This window comes from Toxotes jaculatrix, chromosome 20 (assembly GCF_017976425.1).
Source record: "Toxotes jaculatrix isolate fToxJac2 chromosome 20, fToxJac2.pri, whole genome shotgun sequence".
Lineage (NCBI taxonomy): Eukaryota > Metazoa > Chordata > Actinopteri > Toxotidae > Toxotes > Toxotes jaculatrix.
The window spans coordinates 5,075,497-5,099,709 of record NC_054413.1 but is presented as its reverse complement, the minus strand read 5'-3'; the positions used below and the strand labels follow the sequence as shown (position 1 = coordinate 5,099,709).

At 46.1% G+C, this 24,213-nt stretch overlaps 1 protein-coding gene across 1 annotated transcript in view; it reads left to right on the top strand.

Moving 5' to 3' along the window:
* gli3 (GLI family zinc finger 3) overlaps positions 1-24,213 on the top strand; it is an 88,767-nt gene that overhangs the window by 22,528 nt on the left and 42,026 nt on the right. Inside the window, exon 3 of the mRNA XM_041066068.1 lies at positions 11,246-11,491. Coding sequence (XP_040922002.1) covers positions 11,246-11,491 — 246 coding nt within the window. The remainder of the gene's footprint in view (positions 1-11,245; positions 11,492-24,213) is intronic.

Below are 24,213 nucleotides of genomic sequence, written 5' to 3'. Positions count from 1 at the left end.
AGAGGTCACCCGGGTCAGAAACAAGTCTCTGAACCAGTGACCGGGATACATCGACCAGCCTGGCAGCGCCGCAACAGGGCCGAATCACACTTCTCTCAGAGAGGGAGGCGCGCAGGGGCGACCGAGGGCCCCATAAACTCATAAACCCATAAAGTGGAGGAACAGTAGTTGATTATTCTACCACTCTGTCCATTTGTCGGTAGGCATCAGTGGCCTCCCTCCTGCCAGGAGGAACAAAGCAGGAGTGTCCTGACCCTGCCAGGAGGATTTATTGTGGTGTGTTCTTCTCCACGTCCTCTCTGTTTTGTTCGCTCACTCACTCCTCCTTACCGCAGTTGGGTTCTTGTTGAATGGGACTCAGAGGATGAAGTAGCATCTAGTGGCCTTGCCACCAGGGTTGGAGTTTATATAAAGAATGACAGTGCATGGAGAGGGACAGGTCCTACTGGTGAACTGATCTCACACATACTCTGTGATCAAGGAAGCAAGGTTTTCAAGATGATTCGTTGTCTGCTAATTTAACTTTTACATGACATGAAAAAATCCCACAGATTAAAAAAAGAACTCCACAAAATTAGTTGTGTAATTTCTAACATAACAAACTATGATTTAAATTATTATTTAAATCAATGTGTCATTTTTAAAAAAGTTATGAGGTAAAATAAGAATTAGTTTTAAAAACTTTTTTTGGCCTGACAGTGTCAAACAGTTTGATGTCCCCTAAAGCAGAACATCCAGAAATGTCTGAATGTAGCAGAATTTCTGTTTTCATGCTTGAAACTTATTTTTTTGTCTTCAAGCGGCCTCTGTGTTCCAGGCCACTTTCAGCTCTGTGCTCAGAGCTCACTGGATTAAATCAAGACATGCTTTCAGGTTTGCAAGAGCAAAAGGCCCTATACCCCCTAATCTCTCTCCCTTGACCTCCACACCCCCTGGGCCTTGACTCTCACCCTTCTCCCTGCTACCCCTCCCCATTCCCCGCCCCACTCTCTCCCTCGCAGTGCGAAAGAGGAGCTAGGATCAAAGGCCATAAACCATGGCAGTGATTTCTGGTGATTGATTAGAAGCAGAGGTTGAGAAGCAGCAGCTCTCTCCCCTCCGTTCTTCCCACCCTCTGGTGCTGCGCACGCATTCTCCCAGGGCTCTCGTAAATAGCTCAGGCTTTAAGTGTGAAAAGAGTAGCCACGATTGGCAGACAGAGCCCAGAAACACATCCGTGCCGAAGCGGCTTGGCCAGTTTTTCTGCCTCTTCCTCCTGGATGGCAGGGGGGTGTCAGCTGATAAGAACCATTTGTTGTCTTGCTTGGATCTGGGGAGGGACAGTGTAATCCCCTCGCCCTGGTCTGTTCGCAGAGCTGGAGGAAAAGAGCAGAGTAGAGGAGGAGGAATTGATTTTCAGAGAGAGGGCATGCGGAGAATTGAACTCAGATGTGTAGCAGAGACAGGGTTTGAAAGAAACATTCTACTTGCGGGGAAACAAATGTCTGTAGCTTACAGCAGAGGGGCCGTGCAATTTGAACTTGAGCAAGTCCTTCTAATGTTAATCAATTGCATAGCTGTCTTTCACCATTCCCTCCCCCGCCTCCTCCTCCTCCCCTTGTCCTCAGCCCAGAGGCCTCTTGACAAGCAAGTGGTCCTGTAAAGGCATTTTAATAGACCGTGGTCATTCAGTGGCATTGAGATTAATGCTTGAACTGAATCTCCCACATGCATGCTTTGGCACAGAGACACAAATACACATTCACCCCTCTCTGTCTTTCCTACCCTGCCTGATCTCACCTGGAGCAGTGAGTCTAATGATGTTCGGAGTGTGGGCCTCGCAGCGACAGCTCCAGTCCCGGGGAGATGTGTCTCATGTCAGACTTTGCGCCAGACAGACTCCAATAAGGAAAGGGGGGCGGCGGTGGGGTGGGGTGGGTGTTCTTCAACGCAGCTGGAGCGAAGCCAAAACTAAAAGTGCAATTCTCTGAAGGTTTTGTTTTTCCTCTGTGGTATTTACAAAGTGATTGAGCGCATTTTTTGGTGTCATGGACTATCTCATTACGCTCTTAAAAGCTTTTTATCCATCCACATGTTCTCAGATATGTGCACACGCGTTGCATACTGTAGATACTCAGTCATGCATGAATGCAGACACATAATCTCTCATTTTCTCTCACTTTCCTTGACGACTGTACACACACACACTTGGTGCAGCTGGAGGATGGGGCCGTCTTTATTAACTGTTTGGCGACCTCATGACTTCATCTTTGGTGCTGTCAGAGGCGGCCCACATTATGTCTCCGCTCGGCTCAATGGGCTCTTTGTTCTGGCTTGGCTCTGGAGCAGCTCAGCATGGGGCTGCGTGAGTCCAACAGTCCCACTGCGGCTCTGGAGGGAGGGAGAAGGATGGATGGAGGGAGGTAGTGTATGGAGAGAGGGAGTCAGTGTGCAGGAAAGGGATGAGGGGGCAATGCAGGGAGCTTGAGGAGATCTGGGAAAGACATGGGAACTGGGAGAAGACCTGGGAGACTGACAGATGAGAGCAGGAAACCAGCAGTGAGTTGCAAGAGATTAGCAGGGAGAGGGTGAGAATGAGATACAGGAGGTGGGATGTAGAGAGGTAAAAGAGGGGGAATGAAGGATGGAGAAGGAGGTGAATGCTACATGCTACAGGTGAATCCTAAAGTAGCCTAGAGCGGCTAAGTCTTTTTCTATGATAATTTTAAACACTGCTCTGCTTCCATCCCACTGATTCATTCCAATATGAACACCAGATTATAAAGGCAACATGTCAGCTCAGCCGCAGAAGCCATCCTTGTGTGGAATGTAGGATTAATGGCAAAGTAATGCAGAGATTAAAGAAGGAGGTGAGAGTGGAGCGGGAGAGGAGGATTCCACAGGCGGGGAGTGACAGGAGAGGTCATACATGAGGGGAGCTCATTACCGAGAGCGGACAGCAACAGGAGGGGAGAGCAACAGAAGGAGTACGGGAGGAAGTAAGGACAGAGAGTGTTGAAGCAGAAGATATGATGAGGAAAACTGAGAGGTGAAAAGATCAAGGAAAAAAAGTAGCAGGCTTCTTTATACGTGGTCAGTCAGAGGAATGTGTGAAACATTAAAGGAGCAGCTTTCACTTTTGTCTTTTTTAACCAATATCTGCACTTGATGGGTCAAACTCTCTCTACATACACTGTGTGATCTAGCCTGCCCCCCATTAGTGGTGCGAGAAACTTTTTTCATGCCTATTCAAGCCTTTAAATTTCCTTCTACTGCCAGTGGGCTCAAATTATTAATGGAGTTAATTGATCCGACTTTTACCTCTCAGATCCCGGGCACCTCACATAACTCTCTCCTGACACTCGCTGGCTGATCTAAGCTGTGACATACAATACGAGTGCTCCAGCTACTGGTCCAACATATTGTGCAGACCTGCAACCTTCACCCTGTATTGTGCTTCCCTTTACATTACAGAGGCATTTGTCTGATCACATAGAAAGTCTGGTGCCTTTTCCTTTCCTGTACTCACCTCCAACCGCCAGCCCTCTCATAGCACACAGTGGTTAAGTCTGTTTGGCCAACACGGCAGATCCTCTAATCTGCAGAGCTTTCCCTGCCTGCTTCAGACACTGTAATGAAAGGGTCCAGGTCTCACCTATAGTTTAAGGGGGAGAGGGGAGAATTACACCCTGTTTATTAAGAGGGCATTCCCATTCATATCACACAAGGGTCAGGTCTGAGATTTTGTAGCAAATGTGGCCCAACCTTCAGCCGTAATGATGATAGGATGTCGGAAAGGCAAATGATGATTGATGGGTTCATAAAGGATTCTTTGTGAGGTGAATTGGGACCTTTTAGGTTTCGATGGAAAAAAATGTGGAAAATGAACTAATGTTATTTTTAAATAATTAATGTGTCAAGCTGTAAAGGCAAGAAAGTTGATTCAGTTAGATTCTTTTAAACACCAGGTGACTTAATGTGTGCGCAGAATGGCCTCTCACTGTGGGAGCAGAGTGAAAGAGTCAGTTGAGTTGTGTTATTTTTATGGCATTTGGCTTGTAGTTTGGAATTCTGATTGTCATGCTCTCTGGTAAAAAGGCCTTATGTCCAAATGTGACGGGTTAGAAACAGTAAGCACTACCAGCTGCACCATCAAAAGCCCAGGCGTGCCGTTCATTTAACCCAGATCCGTCACACTTACGTGTAGCCCCTGATTCAATGTAATGTAGACATTCAGCAGGAGGCATTAGACTGAGACTAATGTAGAGTTATGGATGCAGATTAACTCCCAGCACCTCTCTACCTGTGATATGTCAAAGGTTACAGACTATATTTGAATATATTTGGTAGCGGTTCTGCAGGAAATTAATTTTGTGCCAACACGGAGAGGGAGCAGGCAGACCCACACTTAGCTGGCTGATTTGAATCTTTTGCTCGTTGTTTTGACCCACCCTCCATACCATTCCAGCATGTGACTCTTGAAAGTTTTCAAAAAGGGCGTCCAGAGTAAATATGTCTGAAAATAGCAGCGGCAATTAAATTTTGAGTTCAGCAGGTGATCACAAAGAGCGGGAGAGGACAGAAGTTTAACCAACTGAGACTCAATACCTCACCAGACTGTGGGCTGAAAGGCACTTTTGTTTTGTTTTGCCGACTAAAATAGGATCCATTTTATCAATTTTCCTGCTGTTTAGGCATTTTAGCGTGGACGGTGACATTTACAAAAATGACCAGAAAATGTTATTCTGGACTCACATGGTTTTCGCACTTAAAAGTTTTCAACATTAGCCCGCTTCTCAAAGCGTTTTTTTCACTTCTGTTTACTGAGCTGCATAGCAGGTGTGAGAACAGATCAGCAGCAACAGAGCAGGCAGTGAATTAGATGGACAGATCCGAACATCCACAGGCCTAATCACCACAGAAGAGAGAGAGAGAGAGAGAGAGAGAGAGAGAGAGAGAGAGAGAGTCCACTCTGGACTTAGACGTTCACCAGTCATTGATAAAGTGCTTAGCAGCAGGAAAATTAATGAATCCGGCCTGACTGGGAGAGGGGGGTTTTGGGGTTGAAGAGGAGGGAGAGGAAGAGGAGGAGGGCTATTGGGGGTGTGCGGGGAGGGGGTGGGTAATCCTGTTCCAGCTAAATGGCTGATCCCTCTCATTCCTTAGATATCAAATGTCAAAAGTTAAATTAGCCTGCTAGCCTCAGATAGGAGTTAACATGCTTTTAAACGTGGCGGGGGGCGGCGATTCCTGCCCCCTCTGGGATGGCGGGCAGGTGCCTTTGAAGTGTCTAATTATCCAGCTCCTAGTAACTGCTGGCTAACTATCTTAATGGGGACCTCTGCGCCTCAATGCAGATTACACTCATGTACCAGAAAGTGTGAATGTGCATTTTCACTCAGACAAAAACACACAGCATCATACCATGTTTACATAAGAGTTTTCAGGGGGAAAAAATGCACCATGGACATAAAGTTTAAACTATTAAAAGTTAAGTGAAAGAGGTTTATGATGTCATCCCATACTGTAAGGTGGGAAATATGCACAGTGGCATTTTGGATCGTTTTTGATGTGCTTGAAATTACTGTATTATTTTTTTTCTATTTTATCCTAACTGTTGGCTCTGTGTTTCTTTGCTTTGGCTGGATATCCATTTCTCTTGGCGAGCTGCTCCTAATCTGAGTGCCACAGACTTGGTCCGGATCGCTCTGGTGTCAGAAGTGGGATTCCAGTGCTGAGGCCCAGTGGAAAGCTGGCCCACTCTGGTCTGGTGGGCAGTGTGCCCAGATTCACCCTAAAAGACCCACTGTCCCCAATGGACATAATTCTGCCATAGTCTGGCCTAGCACACAATCATTTTGTATTGTTACAGAGGACAGTATAAATAACTAACAGGTAATGGCTGATTATAGCGGACTTGTGGCTATCTGAAGCAACGCTAATACAGCCTACAAGGCAATCAGAGCGCTAAATGGCATTTTTTGCTTTGAAGCCTTGATCAAATGCATCTCTTGGTGTTTGATTCCTTAAAGAATGCAGGCCAAGGTGCCCTTTGAGTGAAAAACCTTAAAGGCTGTAACTATCCGTGGTCAAAAACGCATCAGTGTGCATTTTAGAGTCAGAGCTTTCAGCTCTCTCACTGCAATGCTCATTGCTCCCTCACAATGTGGCCCTGATGAAATGGTAGTGGGGTTTCGGGCCGCGCTATGGTGGGCCTGTGCCCCTAATGGGTGAATGAGGGGTGGCTGGGGGCAGGCGGAGGCTTGGCACGACACAACCCTGCTGTGAGGCTGATTTGAGGTGAGCGCAGGGAAAGAAGGAAGGAGCCACGCGGGCTTTGATTTGCCCCTCCCCAGCCCCGGGGCCTGGAGGCTGGAACTGCTAGATGCTGAGCTCTGGGTGCGTCCCAGCAGACCCCCGGCGGCAGAGAGAACAGGCTGGGACTGCGGGCTGTGGAGCTGGGGGGGTTGGGGCCTGGGCTTCCGAGAGCCAAATTGAGATGTGGGAGTTGTCGATTTTGCCTAGATGAATATTGAAGAGGGCATTTGCGGGCGCTGCGTGGGAAATCAACAGCTGACAATATGACTGCTAACCAGGAGAGGGAACATCCTGACCTGCCCATACCTCTCTCTGCAATTCGTCCAAACATCAGTCACACGCTTATGGATAAATAATGTACCACCGCGGATTCACTCTGCAGAGACAGAATCAAACATTAGCGCAAAGTTAGAGGGAGTGAACGTTATGTTTGCTGAAGTTCTCCAGAGCTCTGACAGATATTTTAGCTAGGGACTCCAAGCTATCCTGCCCACAGATATCAGGGTAATGACCTGAGTCTCCCTTCTGACATTTAGCGGATGACATTGTTTGTCAATGAGTTTCTCGAATGTCACCCTGTTTTTAGGCAGATACAGGAAGCTCCATTAGGACTATGTAACCTTCACATAATGCTCAACTGAACTCTGTTGTGGGGAAGGCACCAAGCTCCTTGTGGCACTGAGCCCTCAGCCAAGAAGTTGATCAGAAAAATACCTCACACAATTGCAGTAATCCCTCGCGCTCTTGTTGTGTTGGGTTTGGTGGAGTTTGAGCGGTCTCCCTCTCCCTTGTCTTTCAGTCTGTGCTAATCGTGAATGATTCCCTCTGTCTATAGCGCCAATGCCAGGGCCGGTGAATCAGGTACATAAGCCTAAGCCGCTTGGAGAGGTGCTCTTATTAAACTCTAGCCAGCTGCTGGAATTTTTCTTCCCCCTCTCATTGTTAATTGGGGAGTCTTGAGTCTTTCCCGGGAGTTGATTTGCAAGAGAAAGAAAAAAAGGAGCAAGAGATTATTGCACAGGAGGAGAGGCGCTTTGAAGAAGTGTTTTGTGATTTCACTGTATATCCTCCACTCCTCTCCTCCTCGTTCACTCTCCATGTGCTCCCCAGCCAAAATCTGTTTGTGCCAGTGACAACAGTGCTTTGAGAAGTTCGAAGGTGGAACGCAGCATATGTCTGGCTTTGGCTCAGAGGTACAACAACACCTCCTCTGATGTTTAGGCTTTTAGGAAAGGCAGTAATAGAGGGGGAAAGAGTTGCAGTGGCCCTTTGTGCACTCGTGAAACATACATGTCCCAGCTTTAGAGACTCGCTGTCTGAATGAGTTCAAGCTGGAGGGCAAATGAAGAGTCCAAGGACAGATTGGCATGTGGAGCAACAGCAATCCTTGTTCTTAACCTCTGCCTCTAGAAAATACCTTAAAAAACAACAAGCCAAGGGTTTTGTTTCACTTTTCATTTCTTTGAATTGGCTGGGCACCCTTAACTTTAGCTCCCCTCCCTTGCCCCAGAGCCCAACACTTAGAGGATCTGGCCCCACTCCATATCTCATTATCTCTTTTAAAATTTCATTTTGTCATTGCATCCACTCTCTCTTTTATACCACCATATTAAAGGCCATGCATAGGGTTTTCTCTGAAGGTATTCGAACCAGAGTTTTACAATAGAGACCCCAGACAAGGGGAAAAAAGGGAGAAACCTGGGCTTTAGGATTTAATGAGTGGCTTGCTGGGGGTGAAAGATGGATAGAAAGCAAGTGAGGGAGAGCAAGAGAGAGTGCATTTGTAGAGGGTTAGAGAGAGACAGGGGAGAAAGAGTAGTATGGGAGGAAGAATGCAGGAATGGAGCACCAGGTACCATTATAGTGGAAGAGAAAGCTCCTGAAATACTAGAGCTGGGGCGTGTGCTCTGATCAGGACGGCAGTGAGCACAATTACCTTCTTTTCAAATCCTTCAGTGACACTGCAGGAGGAAGGAGGACTTTGAAACTTGAAAGGCAGGAGCTCGCTTTCAACCTCAAACGCGAGCAGGAAAGGGCTCTGAAATTTGTTCAGTGCTCCCCATCCACCATTAGCTTGTTTCTTCCTCTCGCCTCCAGGCATTTAAGCGCTTTTTGAAAAGATGTTAAGAAATTCAATCACCATAGAGAGAGAGCAGGATGGTTCTTTTTTCTGTTTTTTTGAGAGGCATGCTTTCCTCTGGTCCACAGAGGACCGGCCTGCTGCTTTTGTGTTGGGCTGAATAGACCTGCAAACTGGTAGAGGACTGGATGCGGCAACCATGGGAAAAGAGGAAATAAAAGAGGAATGAAAAATGAGGGAGGGAAAAAGGGAAAGGGTCTGTTGGGCGGATGGTCAGAGTTAGAGAAGTGTTGCAGGGTTGAACTTTTCAAAGTTGCATGTGTTTACTTGTGTAAGCTCTGTCTTCATTAGCCCATTTCATTTTTTGATGGATACTTGACATGTTATGCGGAGACAACAAGTTTCCACCAGCAGGTGCAGGCAGCACAGAGGAGAAACCTTACCCAAGACCTCTGGTTCTCTTCCACCAGTCCGAGGAGTCAATTGACCCTTGTGCTGCTGAGTGTTTGTTTAACCATTTAAGGTGCTATGGACTGAAGTAATGAAGCCCCTTAAGGTGGTATATGGTAGAATAATGAACCCCCCCCGTGGACTTGCAATGGGGATTGGAGGGGGATGGTGGGACTGTGACACTGCTGTGATTGAACTGTTAGTCGCTTGACCTCCCTTGGAGCAGAGAGACATATCTGAAAAGCAGCAGGCAGGGGTGGGGGGTAGAGGGTCACTGGAGAAGGAGAAAAAAGAAAGGAAGAACAAGAAAGATGAGGGAAGAGAGTGAACAAGACAAGTGAAAATAGTGAAAAATTAGTAATGCATAGTATATTTTCAAAACTAAGAAGAAGATGGCAGAAGATGTTTTAAGCCAGTTTTAGAGCCCAGTGGCCTTCTAACTGCTACACTATCTAAAGCCCTAGTGATGGGTCTATTTCTAAAACATCAAATATCAGTTTGAAAGTAAGGAAAAGAGCTCATAAATATGTAGACGGTGCAGTTTTTACTTCCCAGACGTAATGCTAGATTTTCTGGATGTGAAAGAGCTGCGAGTACACAGTGGAAGCCTGCGCTACACGCATCTACGTGCTCTGCCCTTAGCAGTGCTTGCTCCCAGCATAGTTTACAGTCTTGACTTCTTTCAATCCATGTCAAGAGATGAACCCAATTCTGAAATCCCTTTATGTTAATATTGCGCTTTGCAAGAGCAGACCTATTAATCCAGCTTTAACCGTATAAGTGCCATTATTCCCTTAATAAGATCACTGGCTGTGCAGTATAGGATTAAATACTTATATCATAACTGACACTGTCATTTCCTGCGGATGAGAGCAGCTTGCCTCTCTGGCTGTCAGTTCCGCGTTAAGAATCCTTGAATCTGCTGCCAGTACCGCGCCGGGGCACGGCTGGTCCAAATGCAGGTAATGGATGTGGGAGAGTGAGGGGAATAAAAGCGGGACCCGTGCGTTGCTCCTCCTGCTCTCTCTTTTCCTCGCTCAATCACATCCTCTCTTTCTGTTTCTCTCTCTTAACCTCCCCCTTTCTGATCGCTTCTCTTCTTCTGTGAAGTGGTACAGCATTATGCCAGCCCTCTTCACTGCTTAAGGTGGTGCTCTTTAATCTGGCCCTCTCCTCTGTTCTTAATTGCCAGTTGGATGCTGTTGGGTTTCAGTGCATAGTGGGGGAGCCCTGCACAGCTAGGCTGCTAATACTGCAGTACCTGTGGCACCAGCACTGCAACATTTTGCCAAGTTCTCAGTGAGCGACATGAATGTGAGAAAGAGCATTAGAGTGTGCTGATGACCAACACCCTCGGTGGTGAAATTACAATCACAAACCACAACAGCTAGTGTAGAAATCAGGGCTGAGAGGAGACTTTGTGGATCAGACTGAACCCAAAGAGTTTATTTTGAAGAAGGAATTATTGCTAATGAAGATGTTAAGGCCTAATTAGCAAATATATAGGACCTGTATATAAAAGATTAAATCAACTTAAGTTGTTACCTAAAATTATATACACTTTCAAATCTGTTTTGCTGAAATTTCAAAATACAATGAAATCCTAGAAATGTCATTCAGAGTTTCTAAGTTAGTCTATAGAGTGTCGTACTACAGAAAAGACTAATTCTGGGTCAGGAGGCTAACTGACCCTTATATGTGTCAGTTCAGAGGTCAGGCCAAAGGTCATGGGTCATATCTTTCTGGTGGAGCTCAGCCCTTGAACTCAACTCCACATTTATCTCCTTTACCCAGCATGCCAGGAAGCTTTCTCCAGAGACCCCACTCCTCCTAATTTTGCCCTCAGACAGAGAGAGAAAGATTTAGTTTGAGAACAGAGAGAGAAGGAGGGTGGGGTTGATACAACCCATGACGCTGGTTAATGGGTAGTTTGGAATGCAGGCGGAAAGCCTGTGCTTGCTCCTCCATGGGAATCCATTTCTTTATAAAAAGAACAGACAGAGCTGAATTTAAGAGCAGACTTTTGGGAAACACTGCCTCGGCTGTGTGAAATGAAGAGGTTGGGATTTTTTCATCTGTGGTGTCCGTTTGTTCATACACCGTCTGCCTCTGAACTCCTACATTTAGCGCTGTGGAAGTCAAAATCAGGCTGATTTACACTTGTGATGCCCAGTAGGTTTCGGGTTTTACAAAGCTGATTCCCTGCTCCACCCTTTACCCGACTTCCTCACCATATATGTGGCTGTGCAGAACATGAGTGTGTTCAGCTGTGTGTGTGTGTATGAAACAGGAAGGGAGAGATTCTCCCACTTGCTCCTAACTTTTGTTCTGATATCTGCTCATAAAAAAATCTGCAGCTCCTCCAAAGTTTTAACATCATTAACGTCCTCCCCTCTTTCTGTCTATCTACCCTAACAGAGGACGAGAGTTCAGGTACGCCTTACCACCGTGAGAGGCGCAATGCTATTAGCTCCCAGGCTCAGACGCCCGGCGGCCCCGACAGGAACGTGAGCGAGGAGCCCTCCACCTCCACAGAGGAACGCCCCTCCCTGCTCAAGAAGGAGCTGCATGGTTCCCTACCCCACCTGGCTGACCACGCCCTGCCATACCGAGGCACTCTGTTCGCTATGGACCCCCGCAACGGCTATCTAGACTCACACTATCGTAAGTCCACTAGCCAGAAAATAATAAAAGATGTGATTGTAGAACCCTGAACACTTAGGGCAAGTTTGTCTCTTTACTGTAGGTGAGAGGCAGGACTACCAGACTGCTTGATTATGTCTGACAGATTAGCCTCTCTCTTGCACTTGCTCTTGCCTCTGCAAACACACACACACACACGTATTTGTGAACACACGTACACACTCTTGTCTTGTTTGGTGCCTGGGAAGTTAGTATGGGGAACGGCCAGCGTAGCTTCTTAATTCCCTCATTAGGGGCCTGTCTGAGCACAGTACTCCGCTTTCTCTCATCAACACACACTTCAAAGCCCCAAAGCAGCGCCGAGTCAAACCTCACCACTCCCTACTCTGCCTCCCTCTCTCTCCCTCTCTCTCTCTCTCTCTCTCTCTCTCTCTCTCTCTCTCTCTCTCTCTCTCTATGGGACTCTGAGACTGTATGAGAGAAAAGCGGCGAGAGAGAGAGAGAGAGACTAATGGAGATGAAGCTTGAGAGATTGAGGGGAAGGGAGAGCTGTTGGCTTGAGTGAGATACTGAAGATAATTTGAAAAAAAAAGGTGAGATAGACAGTAGTAGTTAGATGAAAGTGAAGCTCTGTGGAAAGAGAGAACAGGAGATAGATGATTGGGGTGTAAGAGGCTGATTAGGAGGTTAATTCAGCGGCCACTGTAGCCAGGACTTAGCCTGGATTTGATGTGATAGCTTGTTTAGTTTGGTTAAATTGGCTCTGAATTGGGGCAGACAAAGTGATTTTAATCCAGTGGAAGTAATGAAAAGTCCAGTGGACCCCAACCTTATACTGTAACTCTATTTATTCAGCCACTTCATTAGCTTCTGCTCCCCTGTGCTTGGGTGCCTGGGAGTCACCAAGGTGCCTCTTTAAGGGAAAGGTTACTTAAAACCAGGCGATGGTGCTGTGGACAGGACCCTCAAGGGCAGAACATTACTGCCCATTACATCCTGACCTAACTCAGCAACACTGCCACTTCTCATTTTATGTATGTGTGTGGGTATGTGTGAAGGAGCTCTGGTGGTTCCAGACCACTGAAGCCTTGGGGTAGGAGTGGGGAGAGGTGGGGGTCAGTGTGAGGCTTGGGGTCATGTGGAAAAGTCACAGTCTGAAATGGAGAGTTCAAAAGCAGCAGGAAAAGTCAAAAGGGCTGCAGAGCTTCAAGAGGCTTTCTTTGTGCATTGGGACTCAAGAGGCTGGAAGGCTGCAATCATACGAAGCAGAGTAGTGTTAGAGCACAGTGATGCATGCTGGGAAGCTGAAGGCATGATGCACATAGATTTCATTCTCCCTCCAAACTGCTTCTTCCACATTTTAATATAAAAGTCTTGAGTGCCATTTCTGAAACAATTAGTTGATAAACAGCAAACTAATCTACAGCTATTTAATAATTAATTAGTCTTTAATTTATCAAACAAAAATGCCAAACCTTTGCCAGTTGCAGCTTCTTGGTTACAAGGATTTGCTGCTTTTCTCTTTCTGATATCACTGCGAATTGGATATCTTATGATTTTTGGCTATTTTCCCGACACAACAGGCAATGTGAAGACATCACTTTGGACTCTGAGAATTTTCTGTTATGACGATGAATCATTTGAAAAAAAAGATGTCACAATAATGAATTATATGAGTAATTTTTATCCTTAGCCCTAATTTCAGTGAATATATGAGAATTACATTAATTACACATCAAGTTAAGACCTGATTGGTTGCCAGGGCTATAAAAATAACAACAAATTTTGACTTAAAGAACCCAAACTCTGAACGGCTTCTAGTGTTTTTCATTGATCTCTGTCAATTCTCTGATCCTGAATCTGCTCAGGAAGACTTGTGATCTGAGATGAGAGCGCTGCTGTGTAAAACACCTCCTCCTGGCCCCAGGTGTTGAGGACATGGGGTGTCCCTAAAGGCGGCGGTCCCATTCTGTCTGATTGAACCCAGTACCAGAGCTCAATCCCCATGAGCCCCAGTGGTCTGAGGGTCAGCAGAAGGAAAGGGCTCCCCTAAAACCTCCACTTCCCCTCCCTCCCTCCGCTGCTTTGAACCAGAAGCCTGTAGCGTCTGTCGCCACTCCCCGCCACAAGGTGTAAAAAGCCACTGGCTCCTGTTCTGGTTTCTGGTTCCAAACACATGTACACACACACATTTTACACACACGCACACACACAGCCCTTACTCCACCAGCGACAGTCCCTCTGTATGAGGGCTTTGTCACCTCCTAAATTCATCCCAGGTGTGTGCATGCGTGTGTGTGTTTGTGATGGAGAGGGGGCCCTAAGCCTTTGTGCTGTGCTTGCACACCGCGCCACGCCACGCAGCAGACAGCCAGGTAAATCCGATTACTCTTAGCGCTGGTGTGTGTCAGTGCTTAATGTGCCTAAATGCGATGGCACCTGCAGCCTCCCCACACCTGGCCGCTGGGTCGTTAAAATGGTGGCGAAGCTCTGGGAGGCGTGGGAGTTGAACAACGAGAAGAGAGTAAGATGGGGGGAGGGGGGTTTTATCTTCAGGGGTGTGTGCTCTGGGTAAATCTCTGCTATTCACCCAGACTTGTGATCTCCCACTCCTCTTACGTCCGTGGCCTAAGACTGTGTTTACTCTGGCTTTTTACACCCACTCCAATGCAAAAAAAAAGAGGAGGCACTAAGGAAACATTGCCCCCATTGTCACCATTAGCTAATCGTGGTGATGCTTGAATCTTAGCCGCTTTTCTTGGGCAAACACTGGATAAGAGTCCATATCCTTCTTACCACAACACTAATTCATGGGGCTTTGCTGTGGGATAAGAAGAAAGGATTGAGATGAGGATTAATGAGGGAGAAGTCCTTTTTTAAGATCTTAATTGTGTAGAAATGTGAATGGGATGCGCCGCGCCGACATCTGTTTACATTATGCGCCGATTAGCCGGTCAGTGGTCCTGCAGCAACAGTGAGCCCACTTGCTGGCGAAGCATCTCTGCTTCCTCAGAGGGGATCCTCTTCTTTAAAGTGTCTCTTTCTTAAACACTTGCCCTTCTTTGCCAGACTAAACACATCTGTGGAGGGACTTAAAGCACATTCTTTTCAATGGCTTTCCATTGCAAATGTGAAAACTGCATTGAAACACCCGAGAATGTTTAGTGAAAGGGAGGCAACTAGAGGAAAGTGAATTTGCCAAGCTTTAGAGACAATGTTCAAGCATTTTGGCGCTGAAGTGACATAAGTTTTGTGGCTGCATTGTATCTGTGATAGAGCAGGTCACTGATAATAATAGTAAATCAGACACATTAAGTATGTCTCCCGGCTTTTGATGGCTGCCTATCAGTCCAATAGTCTTTGGGTTAGCTCCTCAAAAAAAAAAAAAATCAAGCCCAGTTCTGGCTGCCAGGGCATAATCCCCACACCAAAGCCTCGCTGTCCTTGACTGATCTCAGAAACCAAGCTTGCTAAGCTAGAGGCAGTGGAGGTATGGATCTCTTGGCTGAAGGATTCTTTCACATGTATCACAGTAACCCTGCTCTCTGAGCCTGGACAAAGGTGACTGCTACCTGGATCACACTGGTCCTGTGTTCTGGGAAAGCTAGTGGGAATGCTAAACCATGGCATAAAACCCGTCCCGGAGTTTTACGGTGCGGTGGGGGTGGTGGGTGTCCAGTCATAGGGGTTAAACTCTAAACTGCTGTGGCGAGCTGATCTCAGGTCTACTGGGCCGTAGCACGCCAGCCGCTGCCTCGGCGTCAGTCTGTCTGCCTCAATATCAAAATGCAGCTGACCACTGAACTGAATGAGCTAGCTGTCACCAAACTGAACGTGATCTGCACAACAATGGCTTTGGACTCTCTACAGTTAATTACAGTGCTTGGTCATTCAGTTCATATGGACCTTTCCAGATGTCTTGAAAGAGTAAAAGTGGCAAAGAGAGCAAGAAAGAGCAATTATAAAGTGTGTGTGTGTACGTTTAGGAGAAAAAAAGTTACAAACACAGTGCTTCTATAATTGCACCGAAAGAACAAACTTTCAGGCCTCTTGTTGGTTTTAAACGTACATAAAAGTACTGGCTTGGGTACAGGCAGGTTCAAACACCCCCCTCCCTCAAAGAACTGGGGAGCACAGCGGAGAGCCTGGGGTGAGAAGACACGTGCCTGTTTCAAGGGTAAGTGTTTGTCTTTGTGATTGTTTCAATATTGGCTTTTTGAGCGTGGTGGCACCGTGTAGTCCCCCAGTGGTGTGCCGGCACAGAGAAGCCTGGGGCACACTGCAGGCAATGGAGAGGGATCCCTTCCATCCACCTCCTTTCATCAAGAAAGAACAACATGGGCCTGTGCTCTGCTGTGGCCCCTTGGTCCAGCGCACCAGGGATAATCAGATGATCCCCTTTTATACAGCTTATTAGAGGCATCTCATGCTGTAAGATAGGCCATATTCTCACATGCATGTGCCCCTTTGTAGCGCTGGATGATTTAAGGGGGTTAAGCAGAGTTTGAAGTGCTTCGAGAATGCACTTTCATACCATCTTAAGGTCGTGTGATGCTCTTACCGCAAAGCTTATGCGTGTGAACTGAATATTTTAGAATAATGGCCGTTCTTATTAACAATGACAAGATTAAATGTGAAGGGGCTAAGAAGAATTAAGAAGAATTTCCAGAGAATTTAAGATGTTCAAAGAGGAACACTCAGCATTTCTTGGTATCATTGTAGCAACATCTGTCAGTGTGTTTTACTTCTTTTCAAATGAGACTGGTTAATCAGTCAAGTCACAGATTCAAGTAGGAACAATGGTGCTTTGCTGTCGCTGTGAAAGCTTAAAATGAAGATTTCTCTGCATTTTGTCCGTCAGCTGCAGCAAACACCACTGGCGACAATAACATCAACCACAATACCATAAAAACAAGAGGACTAAATGCTCATGGGGGCTTCTCCTCAGCTAGCTGGTTAAAGCCACAATATATTAAGCTTTTTTTTTCTGCTCCTTGAGTTACCCTGTAGTCTCCAATAGGATAATCACCTCTGTGTGCTGCGGGAGAATCAGTTATTTCATGCTTTTCTACGTTTGTTTCCTCTGTATCCAAATCTCATCGCTCCTTTTTTATATTTTGCATTCCTCTCACATAGTGGCAAAGATAAGCGCTCAGATCCCTTCAGCCAACAGCCCATATCTTGCTCTCTTCTCTGGAGGACCGCAAGTATATATTGTTCTACACGAAGAGGAGGCTGATGAACACAGTGTAATTAAAATGTTTGTAGCAATGTAAGATATCACTGGAGAAAGAAGGGGGGAGTCAGAGCTGAGTCTGAGGGTGTAAGTGAGACAGAGGGCTGAGGAAAAAGTGAGAAGAGCCAGTAAGAGTGGAGAAGAAGGAGGAGGGGGTGTAACAAAGCAGAAAATGAAGAGAGACATAAAAGAATGGGAGCTCAAGGAGGTCAGGCCCATCACAGGCTTTAGTGTTGCCTTCAAAGATGCCTGGGACAGGTGGCAGCTCCAGACAATCTCGCACCACAGAGCAGCATCCTCTCAGGAGGAGATAAGGGATTCCTCCATCCAGGCGCCCTCTTCTCCCTCCTCCTTCCACTTCTCCTTCACTCACACTCTCCGCCTCCCTTATGCCCACCCGCCCCCCTCCACTTCTTCCCGTCTCGGGGTTCTCCCAGACAGGCTGCTTTGATGTGGCTCAGTGTGAGCGGGCAGCTGTAGGCCATGGGGCTGTAGCAGCGCTGCTGGGCCACTGGGCTGGTGGACCGTTGGGAGCCGACTGGAGCGCGGCTCAATCAGTGGGGCTCTCCGGTGCCCGGCAGTTTCAGGTCTCATTAAAGTGCTCCGGCAGGGTTAATCCTCTTTAAGGTTTACATGGGCCCCAGTTTGTCTCTCTGCCCAGGCTGAGGGAACCCCTGGGCGCCACCTGTGTGACAAAGACTCAAATCACTGTGACACAAGTTCCCTCCGTCTGTTGCCTCACTCCTTTACTCCCCTTGTATACTCTCCTCTCCCTCTTTCTCTATGGTCCTCCGTTGCCTTCCCCTGTGCCTTCTGCCTTGTCTTTCTTCCCCTTCCCTTGACAGTACCTAGGTCGGGTTGTAAGTCTTTTAGGATTATTTGGGTGGAATCTGTTGACAGGGGTGCAGTAAATGGATTACAACTTTGTCCTTGTTTTTGGATGCTGTGAGAAGGGAAAGGGGAGAGATCAGGGGGATGCGCTTTGAATAATGAGAGAGGCAAAGAAAAAGAGATAGGCCGAGAGCGGGATTAATTGAAAGAATTAGGAGGACGATGCGAGAGTGAGAGAGAGGGTGAAAGAGAGGGTAAGGTGACAGCCATGCAAAGAGCACAGAAAGTGGAAAAGAAGGAGAATCACGGATTTCCAGATGTTGCTGCGCTCACAAGACCTAATTGGTCCAGAAGCGTCGACCCCTGTCTGGCCCTGCAGAGCCCAGCAGCCATTTGTCTGATTGCTGTGACACTGGACTTTGTCTTTGCTCTGTGACACATTTCCTCCATTAGCCCAAATAATGGCCACGTTCCTCTAGAGGCCTGCACAGGCTTTGTTTAATGTCTGTGTAGGTTTGGTGAAAAATAGAGTAATGGGTTTACAACACACAGGGAAATGTCCTTTGGTTGTAAACTATATTAAATTCAAATATTTTGAATGTTTAAACTTAAAATCATTCATGACCGTTTTCGTTTGTTTGTAGATTGATTTCCCACCTTCAGTGCAGCCAGTGGTTGCCACTAATTTTAACACCATATGAAAATCAGCTTGCAGAGGCAAACGACCGGCTCGAGACAGATCATCCAGAACATTCTGTTGCCAATTATGAGCTAAACCTTTTTGTAAAAGATTTTCCAAATATTGAGATTCCAGAGTTTTCACTGCTCTGGGTTTTTCCTGTAACTTAGTTAATTAATGAGTTGCTCTTGGATGTGCCCTTGAATGCACCACTGAGGAGAATTTTAAAACTGGTCACTTCTTTTAACCACATTACCAGGTGATAATACATAATTTTAAACAAAATATAATATATAAATAAATAAATAATGTCTCTTAATCAAGTTTAAAGTCTCTGAAAGTTGATGTTCGTAGCACACAGAACTGAACTGAGAACAGTGGTTTCCAGGAAATGTTATATTGTAAACAAAATCACAGTAAGATGACCGGTTTTGGTCAGTGGCCTCACAGCATGCCTCAGGATTGAGAAGCTGTCCAGGTTCCCCAAGCAGTGTCCAGCCTGTGTTATTACAGTGCAGCTGCATTAGCCTCACAGTTACCATCAGGGAGGAGCCGTGACTCAGGGCTATAGGGGGTCAGTCTGTCACAGAGTAGCCTGGTACAGCTGTGGTAATCATGAACACTGTCACTGGTATAACCTTGACTCTTACATACTTGTATATAGTTTCTCATACATTTTCTATGATGCAGGCATTTAAAGGAGTTTTTAAAAACAGATTGTGGACATAACGCATCTTTTCATTTCTTCTTGTGACCCCAATTCCAAAATAAAGATCTCAAAAAAGATCAAACCCTGAAGCGGCTTTGTATTTGAGTAGAATAAATCACACAGGAGAAGTTGAAGCAAAATAAATGTAGCGAAGTCCCGGTGAGTTAACCTGAGGTTTAAATCAACTCCCTTCTCTCTGAGAGGTATCACTGTTCGGAGAGGAGGAGATAGATGGTTGTGAGAGATAGAGCGAGGGAAAGAGAGAAGGGGAGAGAGGTGTAGTGCAGTGTTTCAGTTACTAAACTGCTGTGTAAATCTCTCCTCAGCTGGGTGGGGGAGAAGAGGCCGGAGGGTGGGGTAGGGTAGAGAGGGTGCTGAAGTGAGGGGAGTAGGGCCAACGCATAACGCTTTGTTCTGCTCCCCAGCTTATCCCAATCTGGAGAAATTCACCAAATGTAGGAGATAGATTGGCGCTCCACAGAGGCCTCGTGAAATAACCCTCACTCCCTGATCCACACTGGGATACTGGGAGGAAGGGAGGCGTGGAAGGGAAGAAAAATGGGGAATGGCTGGGGATTGGATGGAGCTGGGGGCCCCTGGAAGAGCCGTGTGTGTGTGTGCTTAGCTCTATTCTGTAGCTGGTGTGCAATTTGCTAAGATTGACTTGGCTTCATAAATGTCTTGCAAATGCTGGAGTTCCATGAAGGTATGTGTGTGACTTACAGAGAAGTGAAGGGGTAGAAAAGGTAACTACAAGCTCCTCGAAGCACAGCCTACATCTACATCACTGTGATTCCTGACTTCAGGCTGCTAAAAACTGGGGTTTCTGTCCAAATACTATTTCAGATAAATGTCCTGCAAATGGAGACATACTTCACCAGGGATTCTCACTTGTAAAAATTTGAACTTTTAGATAAAGTTTGGCAGTGTATTGTTACATGTCAGTGGATGATGTATGAGCATAGTGAAGCCTTGAAAAATGATCCTGTACTTAACTTTGTAAATATTGGCGCAAACAGATAACCTGCTCGAACATTAAGTCCCAGAGCAAATACGCATAGACTTGTAGAACCATGAAGAGAGAGGATGGGCACTGACCGACTTGTTCAGTCTAGACAAACAAATTACTTCTGACAGCAAGTAGCGCTGGAATGTATACTTGAACAGAGAGCCTGTTATCGTGCGTAGCTGATGTGTCTTTTTTTACCGCTCACTTTCTCTGCTCTTCTCTGCTCTGTTTTCCCTTTCCACCGTGTTAATTAGTTTTACCCACAGAAAGACTTTTTTGTGTTTAAGGGTGTGAGAGCAATTGAGCAAGAGAGACAGCGAAAGCAAAAACAGTGCAGAACATAACAGAGGAGAGAAGAAATTCTATTGATTTACAGAGGAAGGGCAGAGTGTGATCTGCCAGCCTTGCGTATATGATGAATAGCAGAGAGATTGGCAGGCCAACACTTAACATTCTTCTGTTATTTAACCTTTCTGCTCGACCCCCCCCTTTTTTTTTTTGCTATTTCTCTTTGCTGAATAAAGGCTTGTTTTTTATCTTTCTCTGTTCTAGTGCCCAGACATCAGATCCAGTAGAGAAAGCTTTGCACAGCAACATTAGACTAATTTATACAGCGGTAATTAGGCCATTAGACCTGAAACAATCTGGGACCCGTAATTAAGCAAAACGCTCCAAAAGTCAACAGCAACTCCCATTGAGCTTAGCTAAACAGTCTCCCAAAGTGTTATTTACATGTCCAAACAGCTTGAGGTCTCACTGTAAGCAGACCTGATGAGAGACTGGGTGTGAAGGGATTGATCAGAGGGGAAATTCGCCTTCACACGAGAGCCAGCTTCCAGACTGCTTCTACTGGTGGTCTGTATAGGGCTCCATCTCCTGCCAGCCAGATAATGATGGGAGGGCCAGTGTCACATTTCTGGAGGAAAGCAGGATCAAGTCACCTAGTTCAGACACATGCTAAATACTCACAGTCATGCTTGTCTGCAGATATTATATCGTGTGTGCTACACAAATTTTTTTTTAATCTTTACTTTTTTGTGGAATACCTGATACGTTCAACTTCTCAGGTCTATAAGGTTACGAAACGGAACGTTAAGTATCTCAACATTTCAAGGTGACATTTTCAGGAGTAAGTAAAAAAAAAAAACACCAGTAACAAAATGCAGCCTGAACTGCATTGTCCTGTTTTTTTTGCACAGCAGACGTATGTACATGTGCCTGTACTCACTCCCAGAGAGGAGCGACACAAGTTGCACACACATGCACTGGCAAACATGCAAACAGACGAAGTCTGTGGCATCTTTAACGCAGTTTGCAAAGTGTTGCAGAGTTGTGGTGTAACTGTGGGCCCCGCTGCAGACGAGCGTGCCTGAGCAGTGAGATCATGAGCGGGGAGAGAGGTGGCATAATGAAATCTGGCAGTCACAGCCCCAGAACAGGCTTCATATGTTCCACATTAGCAATTCACAAACTCTGGAGCAGGCCCCAGCAGCCCTTTTCTCACTCCGCCTTAGTCGCTTATGACAATCTGTCACTGGCTCTTTGTGCTCTCGCAGCGGCGCGTCGATGAGAAGCGCAGTGTTTATGGAAGAGTGTTTCGTCCTCGGCTGCGGGTGACACTCTGTTAGAGCAGAGTCAGTGAACCCTCACCAGAGCAGAGGAGGAGCCCAGGTTTAGCCGTCAAGACAATAAACTCACAGTGCTGAGTTGACAACAAAAGGGAAAGAAGAGAAATTGTTTGTGTATTATCAAAACCCAAATCAGAATTGTGAGTGACAGCTCATATTCTTCTAAAGTATCACATCACATATGTTCCAAAGCGCAGTGAAGATCCTTTGTGGCAAAACTTCCATTATGAAAGGAGATTAACCAATAAGGATATTGCAAATGATATGCTTTAGGCTTTATCCTCCCCTTGTCCTCCCCCTTCTTTTGAAATTATTCAAGTGTCCAATAAAGGACAAGGCAATTACCATCCTCTCTTTAATGAAGGGGAAGCTGGCTTTTGGTCCTGAGCACGGTGTGTTTGTACTGAATTAGAATTAATGAGCCTGGTCAAAGTTTGCCTCTAATTGCCCTTTCATTAAGACCCATTTGTAATCATGTCTTAATGACTCCCGTCCCTTCTCCTGAAAGAATAAAAAAGGAAAAATTTAAACCTAAAATTAATAATGCTGCTCTGAAGCGTTGCGCTGGACTCATTAAAATGTTTGAGAAGAGTTCTGAGGAGCTGATGAATTGGGAAAGCGTTGTGAAAATTGTTACCCATTATATATATTTCAAAAGAGGGCTCTCAGAAAAGTTTGCACGCTGATATCCAGTGGTCCTTAGTTCCCGACTTTCAGCATTTGATTGGCCGAGATGACTTAATCCCTCTCACTTTGCTGGTGGTGGTTTACCATATGTGCAACATGTACAAACCGTTGTATGCTTTCCTTAGGAATGCTGGAGCTGCTGTGGTGTGTGGCTGCAGTGGGAAGGTAAAAATTGCGACGCGTGTGTTGGCTTCCTATGTGCCTTCCAGCTGTGTTCTGTATTAGAAAACGAGAATACCCCTGAATATCCAGAAGAGCAGGGGCAATTTAGTCCCGGAGTAAACAGTAAGGAGTCCCTACAGGAAACACTGGAGATGGATTGCAGGATGGAGTCTCTCCCCCTCGCTCCTTCGCCCTCTGTTCTTTGCGACTGTATACATTCCCTCCAGTGACACGGGGCTGTTTGCCTTGCTAATGGAGAGCTGCGCTGGCGTAAAAGAGGTGGCAGGCTCTATTTAGATAGGGCCATGGTAAAGTAAACTTTTGAGTTAGATTTAAATAAACCTCGGCGGAACAGTTTGCCATGCGGCAAAGTCATGGGCCACAGCGAGAGGAGGGAGGGAAAGAGTGATGAAGGAGCAAGAGAAAAGGGCCCAGTCTAGGCGCAGGGCTGTGCTGAGTGAGGAGCTCCAGAGACATAAACATAGGGGGGATCTGGGTAATTCAATGAGTAGTGGCGGATGTGGGAAGGAAGGTGTGTGTTGCAGGGGTGAAGGGGTGGAGTTTTTAAAATGATTTCACAGTTTGTAATCTCTTACAGTCATCCACCATTGCCCAACAGGACAGAGGTTGGTGTAAAGTTCCCGCAGTGTGGGCAGGGATCAGTAAGAACACGAAGCCTTTTACTCCCATCAAGCTCGAACACAGTACATAGACCCCAGTAAACCTGAAGGTTCATTTCCGACTCTGACAGCCGAGGGCCGACAGCCCGGGAGTGGAGCTGTGGAGAGTAAACAAAGCAGATTCTGCCCTTGTCTAACACCAGCCAATCTCTCCATCCCAGCATCCCTCCTTCCCTCAGCAGCTCTGGAATCAGCTGAGGTGAGCTGAGCCAAAACTGAGTCATCAGGAGGAAACTATTAAACAGACAGAGACAGAGCGGTCAGATGCTTGCCAGAGCTGTATGGAGGAGGCTTTTTCTACTTATCTCTGCTGTTGTGAAAATAGGATGAAAACCCTAGAAGTTTCTAGAAGTTTTCTTTTCACTCATCGAGCATGTTGAGCAAAACCTGATTTGATCTGATATGGCTGAGAGTGATATCTCAGGGTGTATTTGATCAACAAGACGTTATTAGAAATTAGAGACCTTTACTTGTATGTAATGTAACATACCATAGTCAACAGGGCCGTGCAGTGCATAGAGTATATATAGCTGTTCTTTTATTGCATTATTTCACTTGATTCCTCCTGAAGAGCCAGCTCCCCCAGACATTCCCCACCTCAGTTTCCCCTAAAAGACCTCAACAGACTTGTTATTATCTGGGGCATCAACAGGGGAAAATAAGACATTTTACTGTTGCAGGGATGGTGTGCGGGTTAGCGCTGAACGATAGCGGCGTCATGTGCTACCAGTATTTTAGGCTTTAAAGGGCACTCCACCAATTCAACATGTCACAGTCAAATTACTGCTCATGGGGAGTACTACAGCCTGTGAAAACAACTGTGTAATTTTGTCTGTGGCTGTGGAGGGAGCTTTCCAAAGTCTCCAAAAATACTACAGTTACATCAGTTTGAAATTTGAGACTTCACATTTTTAAATATTTTAGTATTACACCTCCCAACTTTACCGAGGTGTAACACTAAATTCCCGGAGTGTCTCTTTAAGACTTGAGTTCTAATGCTGCAGGATTACAAACAACACCAAACTGATCCCCTCTTAATTGTAGCTGTGTTGGCTCAAGCTGGCAGTGATCATCCCAATGAAAGAATGAGCGATGAGGTAAACAGACCTGAGTGGTGCTGGG